At 40.8% G+C, this 13,642-nt stretch overlaps 1 protein-coding gene across 2 annotated transcripts in view; it reads left to right on the forward strand.

Annotated features, from left to right (window-relative positions):
• The window catches only part of LOC125311390 (CUB and sushi domain-containing protein 1-like), a 300,533-nt gene that overhangs the window by 159,125 nt on the left and 127,766 nt on the right, over window positions 1-13,642 (forward strand). For both annotated transcript variants that reach the window (XM_048269385.1, XM_048269386.1), the window contains exons 4-5: window positions 4,523-4,717; window positions 5,030-5,237. In XM_048269385.1, coding sequence (XP_048125342.1) covers window positions 4,523-4,717; window positions 5,030-5,237 — 403 coding nt within the window. The remainder of the gene's footprint in view (window positions 1-4,522; window positions 4,718-5,029; window positions 5,238-13,642) is intronic.

Consider the following 13,642-nt stretch of genomic DNA (forward strand, 5'->3'; position numbering starts at 1 on the left):
CGCCATCTACCTCAGAGTTACGTACCCTTCCTGTTCAGCCCACAATTGGCTATTGCAGGGGAAGGAGCGGGATATGTGTAGACAACAGCCATCTTGGCATTACAAACTATCCCCATACATTTCTATGGAGGATTCTTTAAGTGCCTCGCCTACAGTACTAAAGTCTATGGTTAGGCCAGTTAGCCTAGAGCATAGGTTCTCAAAGTGCGGCCCATGGGGCAAAGGCGACCCGCGGAAACATTTCTGGCGGCCCGCGATAACATCTGATAACATCTGTAAAACTGTACAACTGTACTGTGTGCTTTGAAAAGAATGAATCTACGTTTAGTGGTGTTTCGTGGCCGTCAGGTTTTCCTGTGGTGCTTTGGTAGCTGGAATTGGCCCTGAATAAGGCCTATGCTGATAAGAAGCAAGGCACACTGAGACTGTTTGTTCTAAATAAGTTTGTACTTGAAATGGACTGCAACCAGAACTGTTATATCCCAAATTTGTCTGTTGAGGGTAGAGAACCCCAGGGATTGTGTGTGCATTGCAATTTTTCCTTAAGATTTTCACAAGTTTTGCAACGTTTAGCCCTCAGTTATAATGTAAAATGTAAATAATATAAACTGTAGAGATGCAACCTGGTCATTAAAATGATTACAAATGGGATTTTTTTCCAGGTTCTTTTTTTCTTCTCCCCGCCCCTTTTGCGGCCCCCAGTTCAATGTTGGGTTCCTGAATGGGCCCTCACCAATCAAAACTTTGAGAACCCCTGGCCTAGAGCTTCCATTTGCCTACAAACAGTGCAGACAGGACAGGAAGCCCTAGCTGCTCAAAACAACCATTTGAATGGTAGTAAACCTGGCGCCAGCCATTTGGCATGGTTAGAGACAATGGGAACATTACCGGGAGATAGGGTTACCTCACGTTCTGGTTTTCCCGGGATTGTTGTCTTTTTTTAATGTCTGTCCCGGAAAATTGATAATCTTTCCCGTGTCACCAAATGTCCCGTTTTTTGGTGCAAAGGCACTTCTATTTTTTTAAGTATTCCCTAGTTTCACTTTTAATAAAACCTACATTCCACTCCTGCAATCCTACTATTTTTCTTAAGTTATCTTGATTGTATCCTACTGTCGGAGGCAGGCATGTGCTTATTTGATTGGTTGTAATGCAGACCTGCGAAAGGAAAGTTTAGCCTACCTTAACCATCAGCATCACCTAACAACCGGCCGCACGCAGCAAGCATGTCCAAGAGAGTGAGTGCGTGCGGGTAGGCAACAGATTGGAGAGGGTAACCTAGTAAAAAAAAAAGGCAATGAATGTCAATGAATTTTCACAAATCAAATGTGGCAACCCTACCGGGAGATAGGCAGCATTTGTCATAATGTCAAGAAAAAAAGAATCCACTGAAATCCTCACCGTTAAGAGGTGACACATTGCGTCATGTGTGTGTGTGTGTGTGTGTGTGTGTGCCTGCGCGCGTGCGTGCTGTGTGCGCCGTATTTCTGAAAAGCACCTAGTCGACGCCAGCCCACTCCGGTCTGTCTGATGGCTGTAAAGACAAACATAGAAATAGCCCAAATACCCAGTCGTGAGAACAGGTAGCTGCCAAAGAGGGCAGATGATGCATGGTGCTCAACAGCAGATGCTGAGGTTACCACAACCCTCCGAGAGGTCTCACAAGGGGATAATAAGCAGTCTCTTGAGCCACGGCATTGGCAGGAAAACGACTTATTTCCCCTTCTGACTTCATACATCTTCATTTAACAACTTGGACTCACCTTTAAATTTGTCATTCCCCTGTGCAATAGGGATTGATGGCTTGTACCTGCCTTCTGTAGCTATGGGCTGTTATGGAATGCATCCATGCTGGCGGAGCGTGCGTTATTATGAACTAATGAATGGCCGGCCACAGCTTTTTGATGGGGAATCTAATATAATAGCATACGATGAAACAAGGGGTCTGTAATATTATTTTCCCTCTCTATAGAATGTAATTGGGCCAAGGATATAGTGTAGCAAGCCATCGTTTCTCTCCCCTGTTCATAATGTTTAAGCGCGAAAAAACTGAATAAAAGATTGGCTTCTCTTTCCACGGTCATTAAATCTTAATGACCACGGCCCTGTATGTGTTTCACACAGAGATGTTAATCTTACTGATAGAATGCTGTATGCAGGCCGCCAATGACTTTGTGTTATGTAATCAGCGCTAGCTGTCTTTGATGATGAATTTTTAACTAATGCAAATATCTGGACACATGTGTGCATTCACAGAGGGTGTCCTTGATTTAAAGAAATACTCTTGAATTTCAGGTAGAGGGGAAAGATTGGACTTAACAAGCAACATGAATTCATCATCATTGTCCACGGCCCAGTAGTGCTTTATAATTTAAATAAATGGCATATATTTAATAATGTATCTAATTGAGCATAACAGCAGTTAAAATTAAGTTACAATAGCAACTATCCTATACAGTTATGAGTACCAAGAAAAGACCGTTCTGCAGCTATATGAGCTTATAGGTGGTAGTAGTTAACATTGTTTGGGCCTCAAAATGTGGATGAAATCTCATCATTATTGAGGTATGGCTTCTATCCCCATTAAAACAAGAACAACAAAAGACAATTACAAACAGAAAGAGGAGAGAAAGAGTCAAAGAAAGAATGCATGAAAGACAAACAAAGAAGCAAGGCTACATGTAGACAGACAGAACTGTGATACTGGTGATAGTGAGGCACTATAAAAGCCATCTGTTATCCATACCATATTTACTCAAGAGAACATCTGAAGTAAATAAAAACAGATGATAAATGTTCTCAGATCCTTTTATCATATGCCGAGCGGCTTAACAAATGTCTCTTGTATGACAGTTTAAGAACGCAAGCAATTTTTTAGAGAGAAAGAGAGGTAGTTTGGTATTGATTTTTGTATTATGAGGTCTCTCTGCACGAAATATCATTCTCCACAGTGACATGGTAAGAGAGGAGAAGTGTACTGTTCCTGAAGAGTCCCTCACTGAACGCTGAGGAAGGGAAAGGCAGATTAATCTGCTCCCAAAATGGGTTTGGTGTCTTTGTCCACGCTCCTTCTGGTCTCCTGTTTTTTACCCTTTAGGATTTTCCCTTTTCATCGTTTTCAGGGAGAGGAATGTTATTTGACTACATATGCAAATTAAATTTAGTGGCCCGTAATTATATGCATACCCTTTTTTCCCTCCACTTACCATTAGTAATACATGCTAATGTAGGTCATACAGTTTTTAGCGCGCATGAGTAATTTAACTGCTTTCCCTTCATTTCTGAGGCCAGTTTGGTGAACTATGGGCACACCTTAGGCTGTGGTCTGAAAGCTCAGTCTCTCACCTTGTAGCTTGGCTGGAAAGAGAGATATTTGCTCCAAGGCCCAGTCCCCCATCTGCCCCTCTACAGTGGGAGCAGGAGCTTCTCTCCTCATCACTAACCATGACCCGCATTTTGATCCTTTGCTCTTTAAAAAGGGTTCCCCCTTTTTCCTTCCCCCGGACTCATTTTTTCCACACCCTTTGAACCTCAAGCTACTTACCCCGGCTGGCTCTCGCAGTTTCGGCCCTGTTTCTGGTTTACTTGTTTTGGGGGCCACAGATCAGTATAGAGATCCCGGTGAGGGAGATCGAATTGGTGGACAAGTCCAGCGAAAGCCATGGCTTTCTGTCAGGATGTATCGATCTTACTTTTTTAGAAGCCAAGGGAAGTGTGGCAAGTTGTTACACACATCGATGTTGTAATCAGCCAAGGTAATCTGATCCAATCACCACACTACTGCTGATCCCACCATTTGCTATGCAGGTTAATAAGGCCTTAATGAACAGCTGCACACATCCAGTAGCGCCCTGGACAACACCTGAGACTGGAGCTAATCTGGCCCACATATCAACTTAGGCTGGCCCAGATCTGACCAGAATCTGATAAATGCCCCCATTTACTTAGAGGCCAGCGGGATATAAATGTATAACAGCTTAGCCTAAACTACACTAAACTACACTATTTGTTCTCTTTCCATTTGTTTATGATTCACTCATAAATCCATACACCTGTATTCATAGCGTAATAGCTCTACTCCATAAACTCTACTCCATTCTATTTGGTTGAGTTTTGTGTTATTGTTGTCATGATAAAGATTTGCTGTTTTTCATAATCAGTTTAGGATATTGAGAAGTGGAATGGTGGACATTGAAAGAAATATGAGTGTTTTCCTAACCGAACCACTGCTGATGCATCAAAATAAACAGATACGTTATTGAAAAAATGCAAATGTGTTTTTGCATGCCTTTAATACATTTGTGCACTTCATTACTGATAATCTGGGATATAGCAATGTTCTGCATCATGTATTTGAAGGTAAATGGAAAATAAACAGACCATGTCATAATGTGACATTACTTATGTATTTATTTGACTGTCTGGTTCCAATTTCTATGAATTCCTCTCCTCTTTACGCATGCATTGAAAAGTAAAATGTACTTTGTCTTATTTTTTATGTTGTCCGTCTTCCGTTTTTCAGTGTTGCCAAGTCATACCTGTGGAAACCCAGGGTTAATACCAAAAGGAGTTATCCAAGGGTCAAGATACAACATTGGGGACAAGATCCGTTACAGCTGTGTGATGGGATATGTCCTTGAGGGCCATGCTATGCTTACATGCATAGTGACTCCAGGAAGTGGTGCATCGTGGGATTTCCCAGCACCATTTTGTCGAGGTACATGTCTTTTTTGTATCCCTTCTGTCACAAGTGAGAATAAGATTAAATTATTTTGAGGGGTTTTAAAACTATTAAACGGAATAACTAAAGAATTCATCTTGTGCCAAGCTGCCTGCAGACATTTAGATGATTTTTCATGGTTAAATGATGAATATTTCAGATGGACTCATTTGAATGGCTAACTCTTTACTTCATATTGCAAAACTACATTTCTGAAATAATGTTGTTATGCCTCAAAAGCACTGTGCACACTGCAATATTATTTTGAAAATCCTAATTTCTATCTCTATCTCTCCTTGTCACACATAGCGGAAGGTTCTTGTGGTGGGACTCTGAGAGGCACAACAGGCACAATCTCCAGCCCTCATTTCCCCTCGGAGTACGAGAACAATGCAGATTGTACGTGGAGTATACTCGCAGAACCGGGGGACACTATTGCTTTGGTCTTCACAGACTTCCAGCTGGAGGACAGATACGACTTCCTGGAGATCAGTGGGACAGAGGTCCCATCGATATGGTGAGTAAACAAGATCTTTCTTACAGCCCTCTAAGGGACTGTGAAAAAAAAAAGCCTCTCAGCACCTGCAGAAGAAGCTTTGTTTATGATAAATCACTGGATCATACCTCATACCTGCCACACTTGTGATCTGAGGGCAGGGCTGTGTGGAGGTTTTAGGGCCACCAAGGGTGGCAGCTGTCCACCGAGTCTGATGACAGGAGAGTGGGAATGGGTTTCATTTGTCTCTTGTGGCATAAAAGAACTCCCACTTATCACAGTAGTTGCCCTCCGTTGTACAGGAGGACACTATTACATCAGCGGCTGTTGGAAAAAAAGGTTGGATGATCATGGTGGGGGTCTAGGCGGAGGAAATATCACCCATGGGCCTATTAAATGTTGTGTAGCATGTAGATCATGTCAGCTATAAAATGATGACATAGATATTGCGCTTGCAGCTAGCCTACCGTGGGTTGCCTGCACAAACAGCAGGGTACCTATGCAAACATTTTTTTTTTTAGAGATTGCATGCTGTACTTTAGCTAAACAAATTAGAAGGTCTCTTTTCCCCCTAGGGCAATGGTAATAGAAAACTGTGAGAATCAGAGATGTGTTGCAAGCCTGTATATGGCTTGCTGAGCTATAGTGCCATATATTTTACTATAGTTCAATGCCAAGTACCAAGGGAAGACAGCAAGCTCCACATTTTCATACATTTTTTGTACTGTTGCTTTTCACAAGAATGAGAGGGAAAAAGTCAGAAGGACAGGGAGAGAGAGAGAGAGAGAGAGAGAGAGAGAGAGAGAGAGACAGAGAGAGAGAGAGAGAGAGAGACACGCACACACACACGCAACAATGGTTGATGGTTGGATCCTAGACCTCAGACTCAGCAGCTCTGAAGTGGTTTGCTAAAGGAGAGAAGCGCCTCTCCACAAAGTGGGCTGACTTTGAGTTGAGGGCCTTGGATGTCCTTAGGCCCTCCTTTATGCTGGAAATGGCTTCAAATATCTGTTTTGGATTGTCCTGGGGAATAGGAAGGGTAGGCCGGTTCTAAACAACTCTATGTTTCTTGCTTGTCTATACCACTGATGCAAAAGTATTTTTAAAGGGTTTAGTTTGGGTAGTATAGGTTAACTGGAAATTCAGCATCCATTCTATTTGGTGTTAGTTTTTTTTTCATGATACAGTTATTTATTATTTCTACAGTATTTTTTATCTTATTAGAGAATGATAAGATTGTGCAATTTTACGGTTCAGTTATTTAAAAGAGTATTTCTCCTGCCAGTTTTTGTGTTATCCACAGCTATGGTTTCAGTTTATTCATCTTTCATTCGGAGAGAGAGAGAGAGAGAGAGAGAGAGAGAGAGAGAGAGAGAGAGAGAGAGAGAGAGAGAGAGAGAGAGAGAGAGAGAGAGAGAGAGAGAGAGAGAGAGAGAGAGAATTTTGAAGTATATAGAGATTTTGTGGGTTAATTTGATTTTTGTGGCATATGGCAGGGAAAATAGTCAAAGTGAATGTAACCCTGAACTATCAGAAAATAGACCCAGTGGGAAGGAAACAGTAGGGGAGAATACTTTTAATGCCAAATGGCTTGTGGCTTGAATAGTCATATTGCACTTTCTATGAGCCTCTGCACATTCACCCAGTCTGAAAGTGGCTGTCTTGTTTGAATACCTCAGAGGTATGTAGCAAAATGCATCTGGAAAATCAATAACTCAATACAAACGTAAACCACAGTTGGTCTTTATGATATAATTGGGAAGGTTATCCCCTTTCATTTCTCATTGATGTTGATTTTACCGTCTGCTGTTGGTGCAAATGTCATTGTATGTGTTTGTGCTTTAACGTATGGACAGTGTGGTAATCAGGTTCTGTAAGCAGGAACCAGACTTACAGAAAATGTTCATTACTTCATTTTTCATTTACTTGACCTTCAGAGCTGAGGTTAGTAAAGAAAAGGATCTTTTGAGGGTTCAGTTATGAACAAATGGTGTGATTAAAGCTGTTATTAAAGAAAACCCCTCATTCATATTCTTCATTTACTTCTATACATTGTTGTTCATTTAATATTTACTTGCTATGCAATTGTTTTATATATATATATATATATATATATTTTTTTTTTTTTTTGTTCAATGTGTTTTTTTAACAGCTACTTTCAAGGCAAAATTGAGAGCATGACTTTGAGAACTAATGTATAATTGTGACTGCATTTATTGAATGTATTGCGAAAAGATCCTGTGTAGTACATCAATAAATGGTCGTAGGTTAAACAAGGTTTACATAATGGGTTAGGAGGTTAAAAGTGCCATCATTAGATAAGCTCAATTAGAGCTACTTACTGATTGTGTGAAAGTTATCCTTGTCACTTAACCCTGGTGTCGAAGGCTATCAGTCATTTATGTGACTTCTAACCAGCCTTTTAAGCCCTGATATTCTATTTTATCTGACATTGTCTTTCGCCGCTGTATCTTGAAGACTGACACAGAGGAAACCTAATAGGCTTAACATGCTGTTGGTGTGCCCCATTAATCTTATACAAGGCCCTTTAATCATTTCAGGACTGTTCAGTGCTTTGACCTCTGCTCCTGTTGTCTCAGATGTTGGTGGGCTCGCCAGCCAAATGGAAAACCTCCCACCGATGGGCAGCCATTTTCACGCAGGCCATTAAAAAGACCTTGGGGTGAAATCGATCAGGCGTTCCACCCGTGGAATGCTACCGAGCTTGAAGTTGGCACTTGCTGCTTAAATCACAATGCTATATTCAGCCTTCAGTCAGACACGCTGAAACGATATTGTATATAAAGTCTGAAAAAGAACGAACATAGCTGAAAATGTCAAGAGTTTGCCTTAAGAAGAACTCTCTATTGGCAAATAGGCTTTGTCTTGGCCTGTGAGAGTCTGGCAGAGCTCAGTAAATTGTAAAGACTCTCTCTTCTAGATGGATTGCACCATTTTTCAGTGAAAAACACAAAATGCAAACAGTGGACTTTTGACACTGACAATATCATTGTATATGTTTAGCTATAGTAAAGTGTAGATATACAGTAGTCTACTCTCTCAAAAGCAATCAGTCAATTTCTGTAGCCCATGGAGGAGCATGTCTAGATCAAGGGACTAATTACCTTCACTACTTTGTTTTTGTCTACAAATGTATACTGAAATGAATGTACTCTTGGTGGCTGGAAGTTAATGTCAAGCTCTGGCTAGTGTGTTTTTTATTTCAGTTCGATCTCTTCGAGGAGTGGCTCATGGTTTTTATAGAGACCCGATACATAACTGTTTTTGAGTGACACGGAAGCCAGCAGGAAGTAATGACATATCACTACCCATATCTCAACTACACCTATAACAAGACCAGGAAATGGAATGGCTAGAGGAAGCTGTTGTGCTGTGTGCAACAGATATACATGGAAAACATATATGAGATACAGATATAGAAAGTTCATTTGAGTTTAATAGTGTCTCGGTGAAGCTCCTCTTCCCAAATTGCAGACGTGAGTCAGCAGACTATGAAGAACAAATTTGGTAGCAAGTAACTGGAGGCATCATTATAATTTCATGATGGCCTGCTCAACGACAACATTAGTCCTGGGCAAAGGCATATCTCTAATGGCCATCCTGTGACATATAACACTGACTTGGCATATGCTAATGCCAAGTCAGTGTACAGGTAGTACACTGCAGTGTCATATGCCACACAAACAGAAAAAAAGATGAGCGTGTGCGCGCACACACACACACACACACACACACACACACACACACACACACACACACATACAGACACACACACACACACACACACACACACACACACACACAGACAGTGGCTTGGCATACATGTTATTACATTAGCGATCTGGGTCTTATTAAAATTTCTCTTTGTTATGTTTAGTGTGAAGAGTCTTTCACATGTGTGCACGATGGCTGGTGTGCATGATGACAAGCAGTGGCGGAACAAGTCAGAGACGGGCCGGGGGCGAGGCACATGACCGGGCCCTTTATTAAACTCATCATAACATAATTTTACAACATAGGCTACACATGCCCGCAACAGCGGGTCTTACAAGCGTCAGCGCCACGGAGAGCAACTATGTAATTTTGAAGTCCATCGAACGTACATGAAGTGTAACCAAGAGAACAACAACAAAAACATTAGGTTACATGACCCCTTAATAATAAAACAACAATAATACGCAGCACTATTTGAAGGGCATACGACAAGCCTTGCGCTCCGCTAACTCGTCCACGATGCTCTGTGTATGTCCATTTTGTTTGCTCTCTCATTCTCTATGGACAACATGGCAAGTCCACTCAGTCTCTCCTGTCCCACTGTGCTCCTCAAGTGGTTTTTAATGATCTTTAACTTGGAGAATGAGCGCTCAGAGGTTGCAACGGTGACGGGAAGAGTCAAAAATAAAATTAGGGCGGTGCAAATCTCACTGAATGCAGAAGTTACTGCTGAGTGGTTGCATTGGCGGAGCGAGGGGGTGGCTTCGGGGGCTCAAGCCCCGAATCTCTTTTCAAAAGCCCCGAATCTTTTTTTGTACGTGTTTTCAATGTGCAACGATTCTAATTTCTAATTTAACTTCCCCTCGGTTTCTCTATAAATGTTACAAAATGTAGCCTACTATTACTGAGCAAATATCCCTTACTTTCAAAGCCCAAAATTGACAGATAATCTGATTTCCCACACAATGAGTTTAGGCAATGCCAGAGCCGAGATGTAGCGGTTTACGTCCTAAACCTGGCAGGAAAGTTCAGAGCGGCGCAGTCAGTTTAAACAGCAAGCCGGTAAGAAAAACTATTGTCAAGACATTAGGCAATTAGGCTACTGTACCCCGGAATACAAAAATGAACTTCAGAAAGACAGAAAGTTTGTTGTACTGTATTCTGTAGTCTGTATTAGTCTCAATGACCGAATCAGTAGATATACCTGTTGTCAGTTGAGTTCGTTCAATTAATTTATTGTAGGCTAGTAGCCTAGGCAAATATGAAACGGAGATGTAACGTGGCTACCGGCGGGATTTTGAACTTGCATGTTTCATGCATTTTAGGGCAAAAAATACCATGGGATTGATGTGTTCTCCATTTGAGGAACGTAATCAATTGCGGACGTGCACAGACAGCTCAGACACAGAGCGCATATAGGCCTGGGCTACTTACCTAGGCGCATTCATTAGGCTACGTAAAAGATGCTTCATACCAAAACAACGATCAAACATTATCAAATGTATCATGACGTGTTGTCACAAAGACTTACTCCAATTAGAAAATCGAAACCAAAATAATGTAAGTGTTCTCTCATTGACGCCTGTAGGAGACAATATCTTTGATCCAATTTTGTAAATTTGCACGTAGTAAAGTTCAATATGAGAATTAAAATAAAGCCAGTCATACAGCAGAACATTCAATATTTTACACCTACTAAATCATCAAAGTAAATTTCAAAACTTTTCAGCAACCGTGAGTCATAACTCGTCCTGACTGGGGCAACCTATAAGCCTAATATGTCCCACTCTGATGAAAATGATTGAAAAGAAACCGTTTGCATGATCTTTTAGCTCCTCCGGCCTTGTGCCGTGGGAGAGGCCCGTCCCACCTTACCCGGAGGTGGGGGAGGGGCGCCCTCGCACCAGGCCCCTGCGGGTCCGGGCCGGGGGCGTGCCGTGCGGCCGGTGTGCCGCACCGCACCGCACAAAAAATGTAAAGCTCGTTCACTATATAGGGCCCTATGTAGTGAATCAGCCACATAGCAAGTCAAGTCAAGTGAAGTCAACTTTATTTATATAGCACATTTCATACACAGAGGTCATTCAATGTGCTTTACATAAACAAAAACAAACAGGAATAGCTGATAAAAGCATAGAAGGGCAATAGTCAATAAAAAGCAAACACTTCATAGTGAATGAATAAATGAGTGAACATTTCGAACACAGCTCGGGATAGTAAATCTGAGGAGTGTTAATTTACCAATCAACCAAGATTTGAGGGAAAATGATAGTTTAATGGATGAAGTGACGAAAAAGAAGTGAAAGAAAATGGGGAAGAGAAAAGTGAATGACCATGTCCAAGTAAAAACAAGAAATACAAAAATACTCCTGATAGCTGTGGTAGCCTGATACATTACAATGTGGAAGCATACATATGTGAAAGTAGATGTGTGCAATATAGAAATGGCCCATACAGTAGGAGCTGCAGGATTAAAACCTGACTAGACAGAGATATGTCTCATCAATTTGAATTAATGATGTATGTTAGCCGGAGAGGATATATTTCAGGTCCCTCGACTCTCACTTCTGACTCAGATTTAATGGAGGAAATGGCATGTCTAACCTAATGGAGTGTTCTAGAGTTTGACTCAAGTTACATAAATATGGCCAAGGCCAAAGTTTAGGCAAGGAGCCCTCTTTCCCTTCTATTGTGACACAGGCCTAACCTAATTATGTTGTCCTAATATTATAGGTTATAGTGCACAGTACACTAAACTATATAGGCAGTACACTGTAAGCTAGACATACTTCCTAAACATTATTAAAATGTACATTTTAGATGACAAGCTGGTCAATTATTAATACTATATTGATACATAAATATTAATGTACTATATTATTTAGAACACATGCAAACTATTTTTGCCTAGAATTCAGACAAATATCAGTGTTGTCATTATATGAGCATCTGATTCTACTATGCAATGCCAGAAAACACATTGATTTCTTTAAGACTTATATATAAAAGCTTTGAGTGCTTGAGTTGGCTTTGGCTGAGGACGGTGTTTAATGTTGCAGAGGCTAATGCATCACAGCACCTCACAATTGCACTATGGGGCATTATACCAAAAGTGTAAGTCATGTCAGGTGCAAGGCCCATTTCCTCTGATAGGTATAATTAGCACAGCATCTATAAAATACACCGCCTGTCAGCCAATTAACCAATAACAGAAGCTCCTTCCAAAGACCAACTCAAAATTATGGCTAATGAGGTGTTGGCTGATTCTTAGGGTTTGTACGGAGCATGAAGCCGGAAGTCTTGAAAGTCTGTGGGACTGCAAACTACTGCCAACACTGGCATAGTTGAGAAGACTTTCACACACTATGAAAAAGAAACCCTTAATTTCTCAGGGAGTTTTTGAGGGAGTATCAAATGGATTTGTACATAGATTCAAAGACAGTGGAAGATTTGCTTACATGCCAACATGTTAAAGAAATAAAAGGAATACATTGCCAGATTAAAGGCTCCTGTTTCACATTAATCAGTGCTGCATGATTTCAGAGAATAATTCCTTTTAAAGATTATACACTCATTCACTTAATAACATGTAATGACAACTGTGGATGCTATTTTCTATCACATACTGTAGCCCTTGCTATGGTGTGCCCCCAGATCGACCAGCCTATCCTGCCTCCTCAGTGATATTCCCTGTAAAATACTAAATACAAAAATACAAAAAATATATACAGTATATATTCCATAGCACAAATTACATTTATTTTTTAAACTAGAATTGTTCTGAATAGCACCGCTATTTCAGAACCATGGACAGCACTACTTATTCCGCTTTGTCAAAAGGCCGATTCATTAACAAGATTTGAACCTTACAGCTACCCATACAGTAGGCTAGTGAAAACAGTTAAAACAGAGCCCGTCTACTCTGGTTTAGTCAAAACCATCGACTCTACAGCTGGTTTTGCCCATGGTTTTGCCTGTTAAATAGGTTAGTATAACATTCATCATCGCTTTATGTCGCTTGCTTGCATAGCCCAAAGTGTTCCAGATAAGGATGGATGACTGGCTTTGTAAGAACCTAAAAGAAAAGCAACAACAGAAGAAACCTATATCTTTTATTGTATCCTAAGGTAGGCTAATTCAGGATTCATTGTTTTAGCGTGTGGAAAATCAAGGTTGGGTTACTCTATGGGGAACAAAAAGACAGATTTGCTTCAGTATTTATCTGATTCACGTCGATTCTCTTTCAAAAGGCGTTTAATATGTGGATAACACAGCTAGTCAATGGGTTAAGTCCTAGCAAGTTAGCTGACAACGCTAGTCATTGGGTTCAGTCCTAGCAAGTTTGTTGACATTGACTAATCATACCTGTTGACATTGACTAATCATACCTAATCATACCATACATAACACATGAATGAGTTGATGAACTCAAACTTAAGCCAAAATGGAGAGGTCCTTAATAGGAAGTAGTATCCTGTTGGCGTCCTGGTTGCATGTTTTGGGCTTCTCCAGTTTCCCCTTTATGAGCTATTTGTCGCAGATCGACGCAAACAGTTAGATGGATAGATCGTCTTGATTCGATACTTTGGAAGACAACGTACAGAGATCTGCTTCTCATGCGCATTCTTACATAGATATCAAGGATAATTAATAAAGCTGAAAAAGCTTATTATAGTGGATGGAATCCACTA

Source organism: Alosa alosa, chromosome 18 (genome assembly GCF_017589495.1).
Source record: "Alosa alosa isolate M-15738 ecotype Scorff River chromosome 18, AALO_Geno_1.1, whole genome shotgun sequence".
Lineage (NCBI taxonomy): Eukaryota > Metazoa > Chordata > Actinopteri > Clupeiformes > Clupeidae > Alosa > Alosa alosa.